This window comes from Lemur catta, chromosome 11 (assembly GCF_020740605.2).
Source record: "Lemur catta isolate mLemCat1 chromosome 11, mLemCat1.pri, whole genome shotgun sequence".
NCBI classification, from domain to species: domain Eukaryota; kingdom Metazoa; phylum Chordata; class Mammalia; order Primates; family Lemuridae; genus Lemur; species Lemur catta.
In genome coordinates this window covers 5,452,044-5,473,749 of record NC_059138.1, presented here as the reverse complement: position 1 = coordinate 5,473,749, position 21,706 = coordinate 5,452,044, and the positions used below count along the sequence as shown (strand labels likewise).

The following is a 21,706-nucleotide window of genomic DNA, read 5'->3' as shown; positions in this document are numbered from 1 at the left end:
TTTCTCTGCCCTTTGAGAAGCAAATCTTTGTAAAAGCTGTTTGCCAGTCAGACCACCCACGACTGTCTTTCTCCAGCACCCGGGAGCCATCCCTTTAAATATAAACATCCAGACAGCCCCCACCTCCCTGTCTCCCTGGGAAAGTGGGCGCCTAAGGTAGGAGCCTGACTTTCCCCAGGCACCTCTCTCCACCTGGCAGACCTTCCTCTTGTCATAAAGATATGAGAAGTTTACGTTTCCTCTGGAAAAAGGCAATTGGCTAACACAGATGGTTACCAGGTGAATTTAGGATAAATTATGTGTGATAAATTCGGTGCTGTCGAACTGAATGGGCTCTGATAATATTTACCACTATTCAGACCATGGAACCTGCCAAAACTGAAGAGAGGAATCCATTCCTAGGTATTCCCAATCCTGTCTCTAAAAGCCACCTTTCACCTACATGTTCCTGTCATCTGTGTGGTCAGAGGCAACCCACTGTACTTTGTCTACAGACACAGCATGTATGTAAACATGGCCATGTACGTATTTTGTCTATATCTTTCTCTGAAGCTCTCAGTACAGGTTGGGAAAGCAACAGTGGAATACCTGTCTGTTTTTCTAGGGAAATGGCATCCTAAAAGCACCAAATAATAAAGCTATGCAGAAGCCTAATAAACAAAGTTCTTTTGAATATTAAAAAAATGGTGCTGTCAAGTCCGCTTACGTGAGGACGAGTTGTGGTTTGTGTTAACACGTGTACAATGGGCTGTGTGTGCCTGGCTATACAACAAAGTGAGACCTCTGTCCATCTTTGCAACCTCTGAGCTAAGATCACAGTCTGATTTGATGCACATTCAATAATAAAACTGTTTTCTTTCTCTTCTACTTTTGTGGAGAGGTTTTCTGGGCTGGCAGGAGAATGTTTTAAATTATTTTACCCCTAAGATCTTAGACAGGCCAGGCTCAGGGGCTCACACCTGTAATCCTAACACTTTGGGAGGCCGAGGGGTGAGGATTGCTTGACTTCAGAAGTTCAAGACCAGCCTGAGCAAGAGCGAGGACCCCCCCCCATCTCTACTAAAATGGAAAAATTAGGTGCTCGCCTGTAGCCCCAGCTACCTGGAAGGCTGAGGCAAGAGGATCACTTGAGCCCAGGAGTCTAAGTTTGCTGTGAGCTAGGCTGATGCCACAGCACTCTAGCCCAGGTGACAGAGTGAGACTCTGTCTCAAAAAAAGTAGACATTTGTTATGATGTGACTCTAAGCCCACCTTCAAATGTCAATAGAGAGGAAGGTGGGAATGCCTGGGACAGGACTGGCCTGTGCCTAACCCAGGTGTTCTCAATCTCCTGGCTGCTTTATGGCCGCTGCCCCAGCCTTAAATGTGCAATCAGCTAAAAACAGAGGTACTATTGCCACACTCCCAACACTCAACTGGATGAACTGTTCCCACAAAGTGGCTCTGTCACGTGGTAGGGAAGGGACAGCAGCACAACAGCCCAGAGTCACACCCCGAGAGGGCCTCGTCCAGGCCCTCTGCGAACCAGCAGTGCCTTTCTGACCCTGGTTAGCAGGAACATTCTAGAAGCAGAGCCTGTGAGATGGGGCCGAGGGGTGTCAGGAGGAGCTGGTGATCCAGCAATGGGTGCAGAGGGCTGGCAGCTTGTGCCTAGATCTTTCCACTCACAAGGGGGCATTTCCAAGCCTGAGGCTGGGGGATCTGTCATTCCCTCTACATCCTCTCCCTCCAAATACTGCCTGCTTTAAACAGTCATCAAAAGGAAATGGGAGGCGGCAGGACGCCCCTAGTAGGCTGCTGACAGGAAGTGACCGTTAAGGCGGCGCAGCCAGTGCACGCAGCTGATTTTCAGGGTCCTGTTTTCATCAGTTTCCAGCTGACCCCAAGGAGTGTCTGCGGGGAGCGGGACACTCTCCATAATCCTCGTGTTCCTTCTTCTCCTGCAGCTGAGCCGTGCCACATTCAGCCCCAGCCGCTGGCTGCTCTTTAACTGCAGCTGCTCAGCGTCACCGGGGACCTGTGAGCCGCCTCCCCCAGACCAGGGTGCTCTCTCTGCTGCCACTCGCCTTCCGGAGAGGACCAGCCTGCCAGGCCTTGCTGACCGCTGACCGGGAGGACAGGGCGCGACAGCAGCTCCTGGTAAGGAGAACTGGGTTTGTGCTCACAGAGACTTTGGGAGTTGGAAGAACCACAGTGTGGCCACAGCTGCTGACTTCTGATGTGGCCTCACATAAGTTGCCGTACTTCTGGGTTCCCTGGTCCAAGTGCCCTGGGCAGCAGATGCGTGGCTGGTGGGACAGGGCCTACAGAGCCACTGCCCGGCATTCGCTGCCGTCCCATGTCACAGAGCAGCGGGCTTCTCCCTCCCATTGCCTGTTTCTTGGCCCAGCCAACTTTCGAGAAACTCTCAGGGAGTAAAGCTGAACTGATCCTGTCATTCGCTGGGCAGATGAGAAAACTGAAGCTCCCAAGAGCAAAAGACTTTCCCACCCACCCCCCACCGAGGTGGGGGCGTACTTCTCAATTTTACCCTCCTAGCTTCTCATGTTCCACCCTAGCCAGACACGCATGTCCCAGAGAGGCCTAGCAATGGAGGACGGAGTCTTAGGCCTCCATGGGGCAAATGTGGCAACCTGGTGTTCCAAACCAGACCCCTCAGTGGATCTTGTCTTATGACCTTGACATTCTGAAACAACCCCCTCCCCGTTTCCCCCTGAATACCACCCACTTTTCCTATGACACGCTGTAGGGTGCTGCTCTAGGGCAACAGACTTGTGTTCAGGGCACATGTGAACAAGCCCTTTGTCAGCTAAACGTGTTGTAGAATCACAGTGACCAAACTGCAAAACATATGATTCCAATACCCGGAAATACAAGGACTAGGGCAGACAGGTGGAGGGGACACTTATAAACAAGGAAGACATGAAATATTTTTATCTTTTCAAAAGTAGCATGAGAGAGCTGCTTTGTCATGATTTGATTAAATAAGGTCTCATCATGGTAAAATCAAGTTCGTACAATTTTCAAATCGGAAGGTGCAGTAAGTTCACTCACTTCAACCTCCCCTGTAAGCCAGACCCTCCTGCCATCCCCGGCAGAGGCTGCTGCTCCCGCTGGCACACTGCCTGCTGACTGCTCACAAACCTGGGTCCCATTTGGGGGGAGATTCGTCATTTTTCCTTTGGAGAAGAAGTCTGCCTCCTCTCTCAAGTGCTCCACTCTCGTCTGCTCTGCAGATCAACATGTATCACATCCCTACGGCCCGCAATGTGTCCCCAGTCTTTTTCTATGCTTCATTCAGCCCTTTTAGTACCTTGCCTATGACTCATGGTAGCATCTCCATCAGTACCCTTTCTGACCCACCTGGACACTTTCTCATTAGTTAATATCTGCCAAAAAATCTATTCCTCAATGCAATCTGAACTATTGAGAACTACTGAGAACTATTGTTGTGGTGTCATGGCTAACGTACGGCGTTCGATTGGCTTTTGTGACAGCTATATTGCTCCATTTGGGTCACGTGGAGAATCATGTCAAGTAAAAACAACAAGCTGTTTTAACACATTAACTGCCATGTGAGTTGTATTTAACTCAGGCTACTTTTAAGCCCAGGGCTGCGTGAAGCAAAACCTTACCGTTGGTTCGTGAAAATCTTACTTGTTGATTTCTTATCATTACAATTAATATTGACAATTTAATCCTAAAAACGTGGGTTGTGTTGCATATAACTCAGGCACAGAAAACAGTAAAAAAATAACACATTAGAAAGGATCGTTTTGTTTTAATAAAACACCATGGCCCCAGGGAAAAAAAATTTATTTCTAGCGTGGCCATTAATGTGTTAAACTCAAATACTTCAATTCAGAGCAACTCCTTCCCTCTGAAATTTTATTTTTGAATTACATTCTTAAAAAAAAATGCACTCAAGATTTTCAGTACAATTCTCCGTGTTGGTTTTAGGGCAGGCTTCCAGCCTGTCAACATCGATTTGAGTCCTGACCATGGGGGGGCAGCATTGCATGTGGTGTTCCAAGAGGCTTATTGACTTATTTGGATTAGTCTCCCTGCCCCCCTACCCTGGACACCCTGGAATCAAGGAAAATACACAGGCATAAGGAGCTATTTCCTGATAATGGCTCTATGACCAACAAATGACCCTGGGTAGATCATTTGATGCTGTTTCCTAATATTTTAATAGAAATTTTAATACTAATCTTGATCATATCACAGGGAATTTAGGAGAACAATTAAAATAGTGAACACGAAAGAACTTTGAAAACTATAAATGGCTGCACAGAGGATTGTCAGGATGGTGAAGTTCATCATCCATGCTATCGCTTAGTCAGTGTTTTGGTTCCAAACCTCAGAAAATGTCATCTAGAACAGAAAAGATGTCAGAGAACTGGGGCAGTTTTAGCAAAAGCCAGGGTATAATTTACCAGAGGCAAGAACAGTGTATGGGAGATGGTTGTGGTAAGAATGCCCTTCTCTGGGTTGAAAGAAAAGAAAGAAAGGAGGGAAGGGGAGGGGGAGGGGGAGGGGAAGGGAGGGAACGGCAGAGGGAGGGGAAGGGAACAAGCTGCCACAAAATGTCCTGATACTGTGAAAATGGATGGTTTTCCCTAAAGAGGGCCAGGAAAATCCACTGAATGAATAGAAAAATGTGCAAAAGATAGAAATAACAGAACCAACCTAAATAGCAAATAAAACATGAAAACTGTTTCAATTCAATGGCAATCAGTAAAACACAAGTTTAAACCAATTAAGATATCTTTATTTATGCACATAAGGGTGACAAGAAATTAGAAGTACAATGTCATCAAGTGCCTGTGAAGATTTTTGGGAATCCTTATATATGGCTGGTACAAACATGAGTAAACACAACCCCTGAGTCATCTTTGGCAATATCTAGGTCAGGTGGGAAATGTATATCCCAGATAAACTGTTGCACACTTCTGGATATTACTGCACTGAGCAGGAAATGAATTTATCTTGAATTTGTCCTGAACTTGATTCTTTCTCTTCCATCACTGCACCTTCTCTCCAGCGACTGCTGCGTCCCGGTCCTCCTGCACTACTTCCTCTCACGTCAGTAACTGGACTCCCCAGTCCCCAGTTACACAGTCCCATTGGCAAGTACATTGTACCTTCCTCTTTGACAATGGAATGTCCACCTGACACAAAGAGTTTCTGGAACTGGAAATTCCCAGTGCTTCAAACAAAACAGTGTTATTCACAGCAAGGCATTTTTTTTTTTCTCTATTCTGGCAAGTTCCAAGAGATACTTTGATTTCACTTTTTAAAAAATGTCCCATTCTTTGTTCCACAGAAGAATGCTTTCTTCATTTCATGACTTTCAAGTTGGGGGGAGATAATCAACTGATTTATTTCAAAACATTTCCTGCTTTTCTGTAAGCTGAGAAAAAACAAAAGCAACAAGGCATTGTGTTAGCATAACCTGGCATTGCCTGGTTTGCTTAAAGTTACTTATAGATGTTTGAAAATAAAATATGAGTCAGAAAATTAGCCACGGAAGTGGATCTTCTAAGGATAATTATTCTGAGGTATCTCAATCGAGGTGCTCTCAGGCCCTACCAGCCCCCACATGGACACTGGCTGTTTATCTCTTTCCCATTTTTCTTCCAGAAGAGAATGGAAGGGCCCCAGAAGAGCAGATATGGAACTATAGCTGAAGGTAAGAAAGCAATGAAGTTTTCAAGAGCTCCAGATGCTTGGGGGAGTCAACAATTCTCTCCTTACCTATCTGCCACCTCAAACACAGAGGCAGACAGCCAGTCATTTCCAACTGAAGAAGAAAAAGGCAACTATCACTGGGTTGTACCTTCCCAATCCTCTTGTGCCTCACCACGCCACTGTCATCACACACACACACACACACACACACACACACACACACACATACCATAGTACGATGCTCTCCCCTGCACAGGGTATGAGGGAAATGTGGAAATGAAACTTCAAGTCAAAGTTTGGAGGGTCTACAGCCAAACTGTGAATATGGTTTCTCTGTCCTTCTTTGGTCTCAGCTAAAAAGAAGAAAAGTTCCCCATAGAGATGTCCTCACTGTGTCTGCTACAAAACACCACAGCATACTTAGGGAAAGGAGGAACCAGCACAGAGGAGGAGGAATAAATAATCGGTTCTTAGGATCCTAAAATACACTTAGAATTCATTTGGGCTCATAGGTACTCTAGAAGTCTTCGTGCCTTGAAGATTCCAGCTCTTGGCTCGGTGTGGCCTCCTCCATCACCACTTTTATTACAATTTTCTGTACTTCAATCAAGCAAACAGATGATCTTTCCAATACGTGAGCTTCTAATGGTCTTACCTGGCCCCCTCTTCAGCCACACACCCTAGGGTCACACCCCAGATGCTGTCCTAACATCAACTGCAACTCTCCATCATCTCAGTTTCAAGCTCCCACTTCCCATCCAAAGAGCACAGGCCCAAGGACGCACAGCTGTCCCTTGGTGATGGGGGAGTCACTATAGCTCTGCCAGCCTTTACCCTCATACTCACGTGAATGTGCTGGGCACGTCTGTACAGGTGTGCCTGGGAATTTGTGGGTGGAAGAGAGGTAATCCTATATTCTCATTTGTGACTTTTCATCCCTTGCCTCCTTCTAAACTCACAATATTTACTTAGTAGCCAGTTCTCCAAGGAGCTGGCCTAAGCACTATGCAGGGAAAAGCACAGGGAACGGTTTCCTTTCAGAAAGACCCTATTTGCCACGATGCAGATGAAGTGCTCGGTGCACCAGCTAGTGTGGCAGGTCTGACTCCTGCCTATGGGTCGAAGCATGGGTGGCCAATGGGGGCTTCCTACATCCAAGAAGCACCTAAGGTTGTGTGCACATTTTTCTGTGCAAGTAAATATGCCTGCCCTTCTGGGAAGGAGATTCATAGCTTTCATGAGATACCCAGAGGATCCATGACTTAACAGTCTTAAGAATCACTAACTTAGTAAGATGCAAAAACTCCTTTTTTTAATAGGTAGATTAGAAGATAACCGGTTTGCAACATCACCCTCCTTGAGGATTATCCTGGTGGGCAAAACAGGCTGCGGGAAAAGCGCCACAGGGAACAGCATCCTCTGCCAGCCAGTGTTTGGGTCCAGGCTGGCGGCCCAGCCGGTGACCAAGACGTGCCAGGCGGAGACAGGCACATGGAACGGGAGGAACATCCTGGTGGTCGATACACCCTCCATCTTTGAGGCCAAGGCCCAGGCCCAAGAGATGTACAAGGACATCGGGGACTGCTACCTGCTCTCTGCCCCAGGGCCCAACGTGCTGCTCCTGGTGACCCAGCTGGGGCGTTTCACGGCCCAGGACACGGTGGCCGTGAGGAGGGTGAAGGAGGTCTTTGGGGCAGGGGCCATGAGACACATGGTCATCCTCTTCACCCACAAGGAGGACTTAGGGAGCGAGGCCTTGAGCGATTATGTAGCCAACACGGACAACCCCGGCCTGCAGGGGCTGGTGCGGGAGTGTGGGAGGAGGTACTGCGCCTTCAACAACCGGGCCACTGGCAAGGAGCAGGGGCGGCAGCTGGCGGAGCTCATGGCTGTGGTGGAGAGGCTGGAGAGGGAGTGCGAGGGCTCCTTCTACACCAACGACCTCTTCCTCGATGCCCAGATGCTCCAGCGAGGCAGGGCTGGTGCCAGCCACGAAGACCACGAAGACTACAGGCAGTACCTGGCCAAGGTGAAACAGCAGGTGGAAAAGCAGGAGCGAGAGCTGAGAGAGGGGGAGAGGAACTGGGCGTGCAAGGCGCTCCTCAGGGTCGAACACTGGATGGCTTCGCACATTGTAACATCTGTCTTCATTGCTATGTGTGTCTTGATTTTTCTTGCCATTGTAATTACCTTGTTTATTGCTCATGGAAACTGACCATTTTCAGGTGATTGCTACAATCTGTTTTTCTTTTCCAGGGTCAGCATCTCTATGTGTATACGGCACTTTGCTAGCTTTTTGCATAATTTCTTTCTCAATTTCTCTTCCTTACATCAGAAGTACCATCCACTTCCCTTCAGTGCTTTTAGGTAAATAAAATCCAGAGGGGAAAAAAATTTTCTCTTTTGTTTTGTTAAAAATTGTGAGGGTAGATACCAAACCAGCTGGGTACTGCCATGGACTATTTGGGGCTCACAAGAAGGAAGGTGTGTGGGCTGTTACGCTCTGAGACTGTCTTGCCTCTGGGCCCTACTTTCTACAGCTGAGATGTCAAGGGGAGAAACATGTTATTTGAAAAGCTGGTAGCAGAATGCCTTATTTCTATTTTTTATTTCTTTTTAGGGATAGGGTCTCGCTCTGTGACCCACAATAGAGTGTAGTGGTGTCTTCACAGCTCACTGCAGCCTTGAACTCTGGAGCTGAAGCAATCCTCCCACCTCAGCCTCCCAAGTAGCTGTGATTACAGGTGCACACCATCATGCCAGGCTCATTTCTTAAATTTTTTGTAGAGACAGGGGTCTCACTATGTCGCCTAGGTTGGTCTCTACCTCCTGATCCTAAGCAATCCTCCTGCCTCAGCCTCCCAAAATGCTGACATTACAGGCATGAGCCACCAAGCCCAGTCTGAATGCCTTATTTTACTCATAAACATCCCCTGATTTCATCATGGGCTATAGAAGGACGCCGCACTCCCACCCCACCTCCTAGAGCAAAGAAGATGAGTAGGGTCTACTGAACCAACTGGGGGTCCTGGAGGTGTGCAAGAGGCCAGGGGAGATGGGACCTGGACAGTAGGGGAAGGGGAGCAGCGTGGCAGTGGCAGGGTGAGGCTCTGCCTCCAGGAGCGCAGGGTCAGCAGCTGGGAAACGCAGGAACTGGGGTGTGCTGGAGCAGGAGTTGTAAAGGGCCAGATCGTAGGTATCCTGGACTCAGCAGAGCAGTAGACTCTCAGCTACTTGACTCTGCCCTTTGTAAACAAAGTTCTCTGAAAAGGAATTTGGAGGGAAGAGACTTGATTCTAGTGAACAATTTGCCAAGCAGGGAGAGGCAACCTCCGGTATGAAGGTGGGTTCCAAAGAACAAAGAGGGAGCCAGGGTTTTATAGCAAGCGTTTCCGCCCAGGTGTTCCCAATCAGATCCATTTGTGCAAATGAAGAATTGAAATTTACTTAGTTCTGATTGGTTGAAGCTGAGTTCTGATTGGTGTATACAGCTGAGCCCTGCGGAGTCCCAGAGTTAAACAGCCATGTGGGTTATTTGGGAAACTGAGAGAACCTGTGTGATCTCTAGTCAGCAACTGGCTGCTTGGCTCATTTTAAAATTTAGACCCAGTTGGCCACCAGGAACCCATCTTGAAGGATTAGCTCTTTCAGGTTCACATTTGTTCACACCTTGTAGGCAAAAGCCACCATGAAGATGTAGGTGATATGCGATGCTATGTCCCCAAGGAATTCTATGAGCAGTAAATTTTGAATTTCACATAATTTTCATGTGGGCAGATGAAACATTATTCTTCTGAGACTTCAGCCTGTGAAAAATGTAAAACCCCTTCTTAGCTCACAGCTGCACAAGGCCAGCAGAGGGCCAGATTTGGATTAGGTGCTGTCATCGGTTTCAGAGTAAATTTTGCATTGTTCCCTGTGGTACATTGTAAAGTGACATTTTTAACCGCAAACTCAATACAGTCCAGTACAATCTCCTGTGATGTCTGCAGAAATTTGGGGGAAAAGGTGGTGTTCCACATTTTTAAAATTTCTTTTTTTTTTATTTCAGTATATTATGGGGGTACAAATGTTTAGGTTACATATATTGCCCTTGCCCCACCCGAGTCAGAGCTTCAAGTGAGTGCATCCCCCAGACAGTGCACGCTGCACCCATTAGGTGTGTATATACCCATCCCCTCCTCCCGCCTCCCATATGCCCGACCCCCGATGAATGTTATTACTATGTGTGCACTTAAGTGTTGATCAGTTAATACCAATTTGATGGTGAGTACATGTGGTGCTTGTTTTTCCATTCTTGGGATACTTCACTTAGTAGAATGGGTTCCAGCTCTATCCAGGATAATACAAGAGGTACATTTTTTTTTTTAAGAGACAGGGTGGAGTGCAGAGTGCAGTGGCCATTCACAGGCACAATCATGGCACACTACAGCCTCGAACTCCTGGGCTCAAGTGAGCCTCCCCCCTCAGCCTCCTGAGTAGCTGGGACTACAGGCAGGCACCAGCGCACTCAGCTCCGGTGTTCCACATTTCGATGGTAAAACAGAGAATAAGGCAGACACTGGGGTGACGTATGAGCAGAGGTTGAGCTTCAGTGGAAATGGAATCAGATGAGTCCCTGGGAGCCCTACCACACTTTCTCCTTGCAGGTAGCTGCTTGCTTCTCTGGTCCTTCGTGCCCTGTAAGGGAGACCTGCAGTCGTCCTGGGCAGCCTGTGACTGGATGGGCAAGTGACTAGGTATAGGGTGAATCTTAGGAACTCGACTGTGATGCCTCTTAGTGTCATTCGCCAGCCCCGCTGTTAACAATGAAGCTCCATCGTGGTCTCTACGGCTCTGACTCCTGTGTCTAGCACAGAACTGATTCCAAACACGTGCAGGGAGTGTTAAACCTGACAGCACAATTCAGCTCCACAGACATGTATTACATGAGTACTGCGTGTCAGGGTCGGTGCTTGGCGCCAGGAACATAAAATAAAGAATACCAGGTCTCTGCTCCACAAGAGTTACTGTGGGGTGGGGATGAAGGCATATCGAAATGGAGTTATAGGAGGAGGTTCCTTTTGGAAGTGATGCCAGCAAAAAGGAGATCACAGCAGGCTCTGCAGAGGCTCCCTAGCCGTGATGACGATGCTTCAGCTCACCAGGAACGTGCTCTGCTCTCAGGGGAAGTCACTAGAGGCTGAGGGGCCCGTGGCCACAGACGGGGAGTGAGAATCAGCACGTGGGAGGAGGGTGCAGGGAGAGATGTGGCTGGGCAGGGGCGGGGTCACCTCCTAAATAGCAGGAAGTCTCTGGAGGCTACTGGGCAGGTTGGTGTCCCTTGGGAATGTCAGGTGGCAGCAGTGTGGTGGTTGGATCATGTAAGTATCATCCTGGAGACAGGGATAACATTTAGAGGGAAAGAATTCCGTGTCAACATCAGGACCTGCGCTATAACAGCAATGGGGACAAAGAGAACAGATAGGGGGTCACTGAGGAGCTGGGTCAGGTGTCATGGTAAACAACCGCAATACCCCTCAGGGAGGGGACCCGGTTATGTCCTGGGTGACCCTCTGAAACTCGGCTCGCTTCACTGCAGTGGCCCTTCAGAGAGAGAGTGGGTTGGGCAGAGAGAGGCAAAGGTTGGGTGTGCACATGCTGACCTTGAAGCCTTCCGCACCGCGGGTTCAGCAGACAATGGCTGGGCTCAGCCTCCCTCCAGGGAAGGCATTCTGACTAGGAGAAAACCTGGAAGTGTTAGGAGCTGGGCTGCAGGAGCAGGGCCTCCCTCCAGGCTGGGGCTGGTTCATTCCCAGGCCTCAGTCAGCTAACAGGGGTCACTTTCACTATGAGCAGAGTTCCTGGTACCCAGCTGGCACTCCCGCCATTGACCTCCAGCAGGACAGAGCTGGAGAGTTGACCCAAGGACGTGCATGATGTTTGCCAAAGTGATTCCTTGGCGAGTGTTCAAATGTGAGCTGTTTCTCTCAGGCTTCCTGCCAAATGGTGAAGGAAGCACCGAGAAAGCCCTGCCCGGAGGTGAGCGCATTTCCTCTGCCGTCTCCCACTCCCATTTGTTGAAATAATCCAACTAAAAGCGTTTAGCTTTATTTATAGTCGAGCAAATGTCTACTATGCAGCAAGCACTTTAGTAGGAGAGGGAGAGCTTTCTAATTCCAGGAACAAGAAAAGACAAACCTATTCATTTATCCTGGGCACATGGAAGGAAGCATGAGCAAGGGAAGTTCTGATAGATTTACAGGATAAGAAAGGAATAGTGCAGATGTTTTCAAATGCAGGTAAGAGACCTGAAACTCAAATAGCTTAAACAATTAGGAAATTTGTTGGCTACCATGACTGGAAATGCAGAGAAAGGGTGGGATTCAGGGCTGGGGGATTTCAGGGCTCCAGCTTGTTCCATCTCTCGGTTCCTCTTTGCAGTGCTGCCTTCAACCTCAGGTTGGCGGCACGATCACTGCTGAAGTTCCAAGCATCACGCCCAGACCCAGCAGTGCCCAGCAGAAGAAGAGAGACTGTCTCTTTCTTGGGTCTCCCCCAGGAAAGGAGACACCTCCGCAGACTTTTACTCTCTTCTTACTGGGCTGCACTGGTCAGGCCTGGCCTGAACCCGTCACAGGCAAAGAGAACAGGTCAGGCTCCTGGAGCTGAGGCACACGGCTCCACGTGGGAGGGCTGGAGGCCAGAACCCAACCGGATTCTGTCAGGAAGAAGCTGCACAGAAAACAAGCAGTGTCCTCTACAGACCCCAAGAGTCCGTTTCTGAATGGATAGTGCTTAGAACAATGAATCCAGGAGGCGATACTTTAGAAATGCTCTAAAATCCAAAGAATCAAAGATGGTAAAAGATGATTAGGAAAATAAGGAGAAAAAGTAAGCTACACCAAACAACAACAACACAAATCTCACAATGTGCAGCCATCCAGTGTTCGACCCTGAGGAGCGCCTTGCACGCCCAGTTCCTCTCCCCCTCTCTCAGCTCTCGCTCCTGCTTTTCCACCTGCTGTTTCACCTTGGCCAGGTACTGCCTGTAGTCTTCGTGGTCTTCGTGGCTGGCACCAGCCCTGCCTCGCTGGAGCATCTGGGCATCGAGGAAGAGGTCGTTGGTGTAGAAGGAGCCCTCGCACTCCCTCTCCAGCCTCTCCACCACAGCCATGAGCTCCGCCAGCTGCCGCCCCTGCTCCTTGCCAGTGGCCCGGTTGTTGAAGGCGCAGTACCTCCTCCCACACTCCCGCACCAGCCCCTGCAGGCCGGGGTTGTCCGTGTTGGCTACATAATCGCTCAAGGCCCCGCTCCCTAAGTCCTCCTTGTGGGTGAAGAGGATGACCATGTGTCTCATGGCCCCTGCCCCAAAGACCTCCTTCACCCTCCTCACGGCCACCGTGTCCTGGGCCGTGAAACGCCCCAGCTGGGTCACCAGGAGCAGCACGTTGGGCCCTGGGGCAGAGAGCAGGTAGCAGTCCCCGATGTCCTTGTACATCTCTTGGGCCTGGGCCTTGGCCTCAAAGATGGAGGGTGTATCGACCACCAGGATGTTCCTCCCGTTCCATGTGCCTGTCTCCGCCTGGCACGTCTTGGTCACCGGCTGGGCCGCCAGCCTGGACCCAAACACTGGCTGGCAGAGGATGCTGTTCCCTGTGGCGCTTTTCCCGCAGCCTGTTTTGCCCACCAGGATAATCCTCAACAGTGGTGATCCTGGAGTTAAGACATCTTCTCCGCAACCTGGTAGAGCACACGGGAAGTTGATGTGCAATAAGTGCTTTTTGAAGAATTGGAGAACAAAAGACAAAAAAAACAAACAAACCAAAAACCCAGAACTGACATCCTGAATCAATGGGACACCACACCCTCTGTTCCCATTGCCTGACGCCCGTATCCAGAGAATAAGGGGAACTCACACGGGCTTTGTGGAATAAATCACTCCAGCTGGCCAGAGTCCTAGGGACCCTTCCGTCTGGGACTGCTGAATTTGCCCCTTTCCAGAGCCTTTGCGGCCCAACACCCACAGGCTGCCTCAGGCCGCTCAGAGGTTCCTCTGGCCATTGAGTTGCTTGTCTCACACTTTCCACTTCTCCCACCCCTGCCTGGTCTCTAGTTTCACAATGACAGAGTTTTGTGTGGAAAAACTTGCCCTCACTAAGGGGAGTATGATAACTAATAGCTTAATATGTGCTATTTCCTCGGGGGAACTGCATTTTCTTTGTCCTGGGGTGAATATAGTCTGGTGCCTCTCCCTGCCAGGTGGGAAGTTCACCCCCAGGACTGAGTCTGCGGCCTTTGGCTGCGCTGAAGAGTCCTCCTGGTGCAGCTTCCTTACCTGCGGGGAAGGTACCTTCTCCAGCCTTCCGAAGCCCTTCCATTTTGTTCTGTGGGGGAAAACATACAGGGTGTTCACACTGGAGGTGGGTATAATATCCAACACGAAACACCACATTTTACAACATTTTATAAATAAGGAAATTGAGGCAAGGAAACAAACCCTGCTCCAGGTCTGCTGACCCTCAGATATTCCCAGCAGTGATCTGGGCTTCCTGCTGGAGAATATGCAGACGGCCCCAAAACATGAGCCCATGCACGTGTTTCCCATGACCTACTAGCTAGTAGGAGCCCGTGGAAATGTGCTGTCTGCCTGGAAGACCAAGACACTAGCCAGCCATTCCCTACTGATCGTCTGGCTGTCTGGGGCTCTTGTCTGCTTTAGGGTCTTAGGGTTGGTGTGCAAACTAAAGTTTGTCTGGCAAAGGATCCCCCTTCAGCAAACTCACAAAAGAAGTTCTTCCCTAAGTTTCCAGGTGATGGTGGTACAAAAGGTGACCAACCACCCTGGTTATCCCAGGACTGAGAGGATCCCTTGATCAAAGGATTTTCAGTGCTGGACCTGGGGCCGTCCCAGGCAAACCAGGATGAGTTGTGCACCCCAAGAGCAGGGATTGTCATGAGTCCAAGTATGGGGTGGGAGAGTAGGGTACATACAGTAACTGGAGGGAAGAACTGATTTCTTGAGCTTAGATCAATGTGTTATGGTGCAGAAGATGGTCAGTGCTTCCACGTTCTTAGCTCAGACAGCCTTGGGCCAGTAGCTACCTCAGGGGTGTTTCTCCTCAAGCCCCCTCACCTTCTTTCACTGTCCCCCACATGCCTTTCTCTTAATCCTTTTATCCCCTCCTACCTCCTACTTCCCATGCTCAGGTAGGGAGTCCACCCAGGCCCCACAGAAGAATGACTTCTCAGGCTTTGCCACTGGGAAAACCTACATGACACTTTCCAAAGCTACATAAGGACCTTGCTACATGCAAAGTTTTTGGGTATATCCTTGTTACAGGTTCAAGGAGCTAACACTAAAGATGAGTCTCTAATTATGGGATCTCAGGGCCTATGACAGGTCAATTGAAAAAAAAAATACTTTTTGGAATAAATGGATTTTCCAAATGCTCCTTTGGATCATGCTATGTAAGATGCTATCTAGCCCCCTCACAGTGAAATTGGCCAGTAACTACCTTGGAAGGGAAAACAAATAAATAAAGAACTTTGGGATCATTTTAATGTAAGTACTAAATGTCAAAACCCAGCTTCTATCAGGCAGTTCCCCAGTAATTTCTTTGGAACTCGCTCTGAGGGTAGCAACTTAGTGACTCTTGTAATCTCGATATTGTTCAGCCAGGTCTGCGGCAACTAGTCTAATCTGGTTTGCAAAGTCTGTCCCAGAATATGCACAATTCAAATTAGCGTTATGCAAGCTGAGGCGCCACAGTACTGCCTATGTGACTCAGGTCCTGCTTTTACATCCAGCAAGGGCTGGTTTCAGATGGAAACCAATCCCTGGGTGTCTTTTCTCATCCTGCCATCCACAAGGGGGACTTTCAAATTGAAGGTGATGGCCAGTCTCATGTGTCACTTGGCTAGGCCATGGTACCCAGTAATCTAACCCAACACTAGTCTAGGTGTTGCGCTGAGAGTGTTTTGTAGACGTGGTTGACATTAAGTAAGGCTTACCCTCCATACAGCGGAGGGTCATCATCCAGTCTGCTGAAGGCCTGGAGGGCAAAAACTGAGTTTTCCGGAAAAGAAGGAATGCTGCCCCCAGACTGCAGTGTGGGCTGCTGCCCGAGCTTCCAGCCGGCCAGTCTGCCCGGCAGATTTTGGACTTGCCAACCCCCACAATCATATGAGCCATTTCCTTGAAATAAATCTCTTAATAGATATACTCTGGTGTTTCTGTTTCTCTGCAGAAACCTGGCCAATAATCAAAGCTAATTCTCTCTACTGAAACTCAGAGAAAGAGCAAACCTGAACATAATTCTCGTCTTTGCCTGGTTCCTTTTGAGGACGAGTGTGGGCAGGATTGTTTTTTAAAGATGTGATTGCATGGGGGTGGCCCATGGGGAAACCGGTGTTTTTTTTTAGATATCAGCTTGTTTGCGACGCTGGTGATTTTGTCATCGAGTCACTGTTTTCCCACGTTCCCCCTGCACGGTCCTGAGCGGCGGTCGCCAGTAAGTGCCAGCGGGCAGGAGCTCCTGGGCATGAGAGGGACAGCGAAGGTGCCAGGTGAGTGGCTGCAGAGGCGTGGGGCCGGGGCGGAGAGGGCGACGCCGGAAGGGCTGCAGGAAGGGGTGGGGGATGTGGAGCTGAGGGAGGGAAGGGACCTGGGGGGTCTTCCGACACCATCCACTCCCCTCCACTGGGGGGCAACTTAGACTTCCGGGGTTACGTACTACAAAAGTGACACGAAAGCAGGTCTGTGCCCTAGACGGGGGTGACAGCGGTCAGGGCGGTGCCCCCGCGCCCGGCACGTGCCGCCACCCAGGCCACGCGCCTCCCAAGCGACACGCGCAGGCCCTTCCCTCCGCGAGTGAGCACCTTACACCGCCGCGCTCAGAATCCAGCCTGAGCAGAAAGGGAAGTGAAAAGGGGCTTCTTCCTAGAAACACCGAGGTGGTTCTCATTTTCCTCAGTTATTACTATCTTTCTGAGGATTTTTTCCACTCCTGTCGCAGAGCTGCCTTTCTAGCCCCAGGCGCCACACCTCCCGCCCGAGGCTGTCCCGGTTTTCCAGGGAGCACCCGCCCCCGCTCGGTCCCGCAGGTCACCCTCCGTCCCGCCCCCGCTCGGTCCCGCAGGTCACCTCCCTCCCGCCCCGGCTTGGTCCCGCAGGTCACCCTCCGTCCCGCCCCCGCTCGGTCCCGCAGGTCACCCCGCCCAGGGCGCTCCTCCGCCCGACGCCGCTTGCTCGGTGTCGCCTCCAGAGCCCGTTCGCGGCCGGCCATCGGCCCACCGCGCTCACGGTGCTCCGTCAACCTTCCCATCAATTCACTTGAAATGTTATTCAATACCTCTATTTACCAGGCGTTTCTCGCCCTTGGAGGATGGTTGGACCCGTTTAGAGACCATCTCCTGCCCCAGACTGGGAAAGCAGCACCTGTGAGCTAACGAGGGCGAAGAACGCCTCGTCCGCCCTCCCGCGAAGGCCCCATCCCCGGCCCCCGCCGCGGACGTGCAGGACCCGAGAGGACGGCGGGGGGAGGATGGCGGGGGGGGGGACGGCGGGGGGGGAGGACGGCGGGGGGGGGCATGGCGGGGGGAGAGGACGGGGGGAGGATGGCGGGGGGGGACGGCGGGGGGAGGACGGCGGGGGGGGCATGGCGGGGGGAGAGGACGGGGGGAGGACGGCGGGGGGGGCATGGCGGGGGGGGGACGGCGGGGGAGGGGAGGACGGCAGGGGTGGGCGGCATGGTGCAGCAGGAGCGGTGAGGCCCCTCCCTTGGACAAACTGGACAAACTGTGAAAGGCTCTGACACCCCTTGGCTGACCTTGGGCAGACTGTGTTACTCTAATTTGCTAAAAGTAATACTAATGTTCTCCTACGTCCCTCACTGGTGTCCAGATGACGACGGTGTGCTGATTAAAAAAACAGCATCGGCCGGGCGCGGTGGCTCACGCCTGTAATCCTAGCCCTCTGGGAGGCCGAGGCGGGTGCATCGCTCGAGGTCAGGAGTTGGAGACCAGCCTGAGCGAGACCCCGTCTCTACTAAAAATAGAAATAAAAATTACCTGGACAACTAAAATATATATATAGAAAAAATTAGCCGGGCATGGTGGTGCATGCCTGTAGTCCCAGCTACTCAGGAGGCTGAGGCAGGAGGATTGCTTGAGCCCAGGAGTTTGAGGTTGCTGTGAGCTAGGCTGATGCCACGGCACTCTAGCCCGGGCAACAGAGCGAGACTCTGTCTCAAAAAAAAAAAAAGAAAGAAAAGAAAACAGCGTGTGCAGGGTGAGAATCTGCCACCGTTAAAGGGTTCCGAGTCAAGGTAATTTCTCAGTCCTAATGCCCTGGTCGTTTATAACTACAGTCTGGCTAACTAGGAGGTTTTAACTAATTCTTTTTTAAAAAATTGTATTTCTTTATCAGAAAAAAAAGCAAACGTTTTATGTGAGTAGATCAACTTGAGTCCTATTCCTGAAATTTCCCCCCCTCTTTAAAATGGAAAACTTTGCCATCAAGTTGAGGGTGTAGTCAACAACAAAAAGCAACGAGAATAAAATAAGATTGAAATCCAAAGGTGAGTTTTCAGCCTGTTCTTCAAAGGGCATCCACCTCTGGAGGTGGGCAGGGGACAGGGGGAGGAGGTTCAGGTGATCTTCCCTTGCCCTACAATGTGTGAGGAATCCCATGTGTGCACCCAGATAGGGTACAGCAGCTGCTATGTGCATATATGAAAACGCTTCTGCACAAACACAAGAAATAAGCTAACTGTATCATCAGAGGGACACTGTCTGAGCTCATTCTGTTGAACATTTTAGGTTCTGAAAAATATATTGTCAGTAATACTTTCAGTTTGCACTTATTTGGAACTTTAGGGCATATAACTCTTGGTCATAACTTAGGAATAAAGAAACTGAGGTTTAGAAAGGTCGTAGTACCTTCTCTAGGTTGGCACATTAAAGACCATCTCCTGGGAGGAATGAGAAGGGAGAGAGAGAGGAAGTGGGAGAGGAACCAGGAGAGGAGAGAGAGAAGGCAAAGGAAGGGAATGGGAGGGGAGGGGAGGGGAGAGAAGAGGGAAGGGAGAGGAGAGAGAATGAAAGAAAACGAAACAAGCCCTATTACCTGGTAGGTCCTGGAATATCTTGCCAGGTCTACAGACGGTCTTGGAGCAATCCTCCCTCCTCTCCTAGGCAGCCTCTTTCATTGGTTTCTAGTCTCTTCATAAAAACACAAGAACAGTGAAAGATGAAAAAACTGTCCACAAATTTTGTCTGCCAGATAGATGGACCATGTCCCCTGGGGTCAGGAAAAAAAAAAACAACGTGTGTGGGTTTCCTCTCAAAGCCATCCTCAGAGAGTGACCCAGAAGCCCTCAGAAACAGCGAGAGGAAGAGGTTTTTTAAAAAAAATAACAGCTCAATTTCCTTTTACCCACCACATCTCTGCGATGCCTTTGTGCAAAACAAATTCTCTACCAGAATAAGCAGAATGGTAACCCAAAGAAGCCAGTAAACATCTGCAGCCTGGCTGCATTCCAATCCAAGCCACCAGCTGCCTGTCACTGGCCCAAATGGAACCAACATGCATTTCCCCACCCCTGCCATTTACCTTTCCCCTGTAAAAGTAGTTTCTTAAGTGGAATTCTAGAAGGCAGTGAGGGCTGAACCCAAGGGGGCCCTCCAGGTTCCAGTGCACAAGGAGCAGGCATTGAGACATTCTGTGCTCCCTCTTATTTTTCTGCCAAATGCCCTGCCCTCAGGTTACCCACCTCTGAGGGGAGAAACAAGGCTTAGTAGGTTTCCCCACCCAGGTCTTCATTCCCGCAGGAACCGGGGAGACATCTCACCCACCTGTGGAGAGTTTTAGGAAAAGTGACAAATGCTTACTTAACAGGGGGCTTGGGAGAGGAGAGAGGGGTGCCCTGGGCCCCTCACACTGCCCTAACATCACCCCCCTCCACATCCTGGCCCCCGGGAGCCTCGTGTTGGGGGTGGTAGGGCCTGGAGCCCCTCTCTGGAGACTCTCAGGTGAATGGGGCACAGCTTGATCAGTTACTTGCATGTTTGAGTTCAGATTAATTTTTTAAAAGATACTATAAGCAGGAAAGTGAGATGCAGGTAACTCATGGTTCTTTGCTTAGTTTGGAGGTGGCAGTTATAATGCATATAACACACAATCACATTTTGCCATGATAACCAGGATTGACTTGCAGATTATTCTCCCACATTAAGGCTGTAGTTTTAACTTTTCAAATAATAATAGCTATTACCCTGAGGTGGATGCATGCCCTTCTGCTAGAAAGGACAAACAGGCAGGCTTTTAACATAGTATAAAAGATATTGTTCTCTTTTTGCTATCTAACGATGTCTCTGATATCTCATTTTTGGCAGGGAAAAAAAACTATAGCCTAAAGACCAACTCCTCTAAAACAAAAATAATTATTTTTGGTAAACATTTATTGGCTCTAAACTGGCTTATCATGAATGTTTTTCTACCTGAAGTCAATGTAGTAAGCTATCTTAGCATATATTTTGTAATTACTTGATACACAATAAGGGGACATTGTTCAAAGGTAATCAAAGCCACACATGCTTATTGAACTTTCATGATTGAGGCAAACATGGAGTTTTACTTGCCTTAAGATATCTGAGGTAGGCCAGGTGCAATGGCTCCCACCTATAATCCCAGCATTTTGGGGGGCCTAGGCAGGAGAATTGCTTGAGGCCAGAAGTTTGAGGCTGCAGTGAGCTATGATCACACCACTGCACTCCAGCCTGGGAGACAGAGAGAGACGCTGTCTGGAAAAAAAAAAAAAAAAAGATATCCAGATATCATGTGTCCAAGGTATAGAGAGAAGACTGTGGATCCTGATCAGCTACTTTCTGTGCATTAGAGAAAATGCAGATTGACCATTCCGTCTTCAGGCATTGCCTCAACTGCTCTCTAGGCTGAGAGGGGATGGCTTTCTATTTGAGTTCATTGAATGCCTTTTCCTCTAACCTGCCTGTTCATCTACTTAGTTCATCTACTAGTTGATTTTTTCTGTTAAGTTATATATATTTTTCTTGTTGAGTAGAGAAATCCCTTTATGTTAAAGATAATATGACCTCCTCCTCTATGTGATGCCCATTTACAACCCTTTTCTTCCCATTCCTTTTCCGTATTCAGAGCTTTATGACCCTTCAGGCCGTCTCTTTTTCTTTCATTGTTCACTGGTGGAATTCTACACTGGCCCTTCAAATGGCAGGTGCTTCTCATTGCTGGTGAAAGAACTATCGGCAATAAAGGGGGAAAAGTATTCTTTTCTCTGACACCTACAGAGAAAAACATTAAATATTATCTCTACAAGGGTGTGTGAGATAACTAGTGCTAGAAAATTGTGTCTCTGTCCTGTGAAAATAACCTTTCCTCTCTAAAAGTTCGTAGAATTATGGTTGTCTTATTTCATAATGCGTTTTCCTAATAGTGAGATGTAAATTGAAATCTGGTCATTCCTAACAGGTCTAAATATTTATAAGATTTCTTGGACAAATCCAAAGGGAATCCCTGATACATCCCTCTTTTACCACAGACATTCAGGTAAGAAAATAAAATAAAACAAAATAAAATAATCAAAGAGTTTGAGACTCTTACCTCATTTATATCTGCAGTATGACAAGTAAAACAGAACAGTCAACTGTGGTCAAATGTCTTGCAAATACTACCCCCTGCTGTTTGTCTCTCACATTTGTTATGGTAAGTTTTTTGCTCAGTCATAACTGTTTTCTTTATGGCTTCTATCCTTCTTAGAAAGTCCTCCTTTTTCATTCCAATAGTTAAAAATACATGCATCCACGCAAAAATCTGCATGGGGAGGTTTATGGCAACTTTATCACAATTGCCAACACTTAGAAACAACCAACATGTCTTTTAATAGGTGAATGGATAAATAAACTCGTGCAGTCAAACAACTGAATCTTATTGAACACTAAAAAGAAATTAGCTAACAAGCCACAAAAAGACAAAGGAAACTTATATACATATTGC

The 21,706-nt window shown here is 48.9% G+C and overlaps 2 protein-coding genes across 4 annotated transcripts; one reads left to right on the top strand and one right to left on the bottom strand.

The window, feature by feature from the left end:
* The first annotated feature begins 1,804 nt into the window (after positions 1 to 1,804).
* Positions 1,805 to 8,088, top strand: LOC123647524 (GTPase IMAP family member 5-like). 2 transcript variants are annotated; one of them, XM_045565031.1, is made up of 3 exons: positions 1,805 to 2,139; positions 5,650 to 5,695; positions 7,014 to 8,088. In XM_045565031.1, the coding sequence occupies exons 2-3, from the start codon at positions 5,653 to 5,655 to the stop codon at positions 7,907 to 7,909; spliced, it is 939 nt and encodes a 312-aa protein (XP_045420987.1). In that variant the 5' UTR covers positions 1,805 to 2,139; positions 5,650 to 5,652; the 3' UTR covers positions 7,910 to 8,088. The 2 variants fall into 2 exon arrangements, with proteins under 2 accessions (XP_045420987.1, XP_045420986.1); XM_045565030.1 differs by having other exon boundaries at positions 5,647 to 5,695.
* A 3,690-nt stretch (positions 8,089 to 11,778) lies between these two features.
* Positions 11,779 to 19,514, bottom strand: LOC123647525 (GTPase IMAP family member 5-like). Of its 2 annotated transcripts, XM_045565033.1 has the most exons (4): positions 19,449 to 19,514; positions 18,803 to 18,897; positions 14,012 to 14,060; positions 11,779 to 13,416 (listed from the first exon to the last, which is right to left on the bottom strand). In XM_045565033.1, the coding sequence occupies exons 3-4, from the start codon at positions 14,052 to 14,054 to the stop codon at positions 12,527 to 12,529; spliced, it is 933 nt and encodes a 310-aa protein (XP_045420989.1). In that variant the 5' UTR covers positions 14,055 to 14,060; positions 18,803 to 18,897; positions 19,449 to 19,514; the 3' UTR covers positions 11,779 to 12,526. The 2 variants fall into 2 exon arrangements, with proteins under 2 accessions (XP_045420989.1, XP_045420988.1); XM_045565032.1 differs by lacking the exon at positions 19,449 to 19,514 and having other exon boundaries at positions 18,803 to 19,052.
* Positions 19,515 to 21,706: the final 2,192 nt, after the last annotated feature.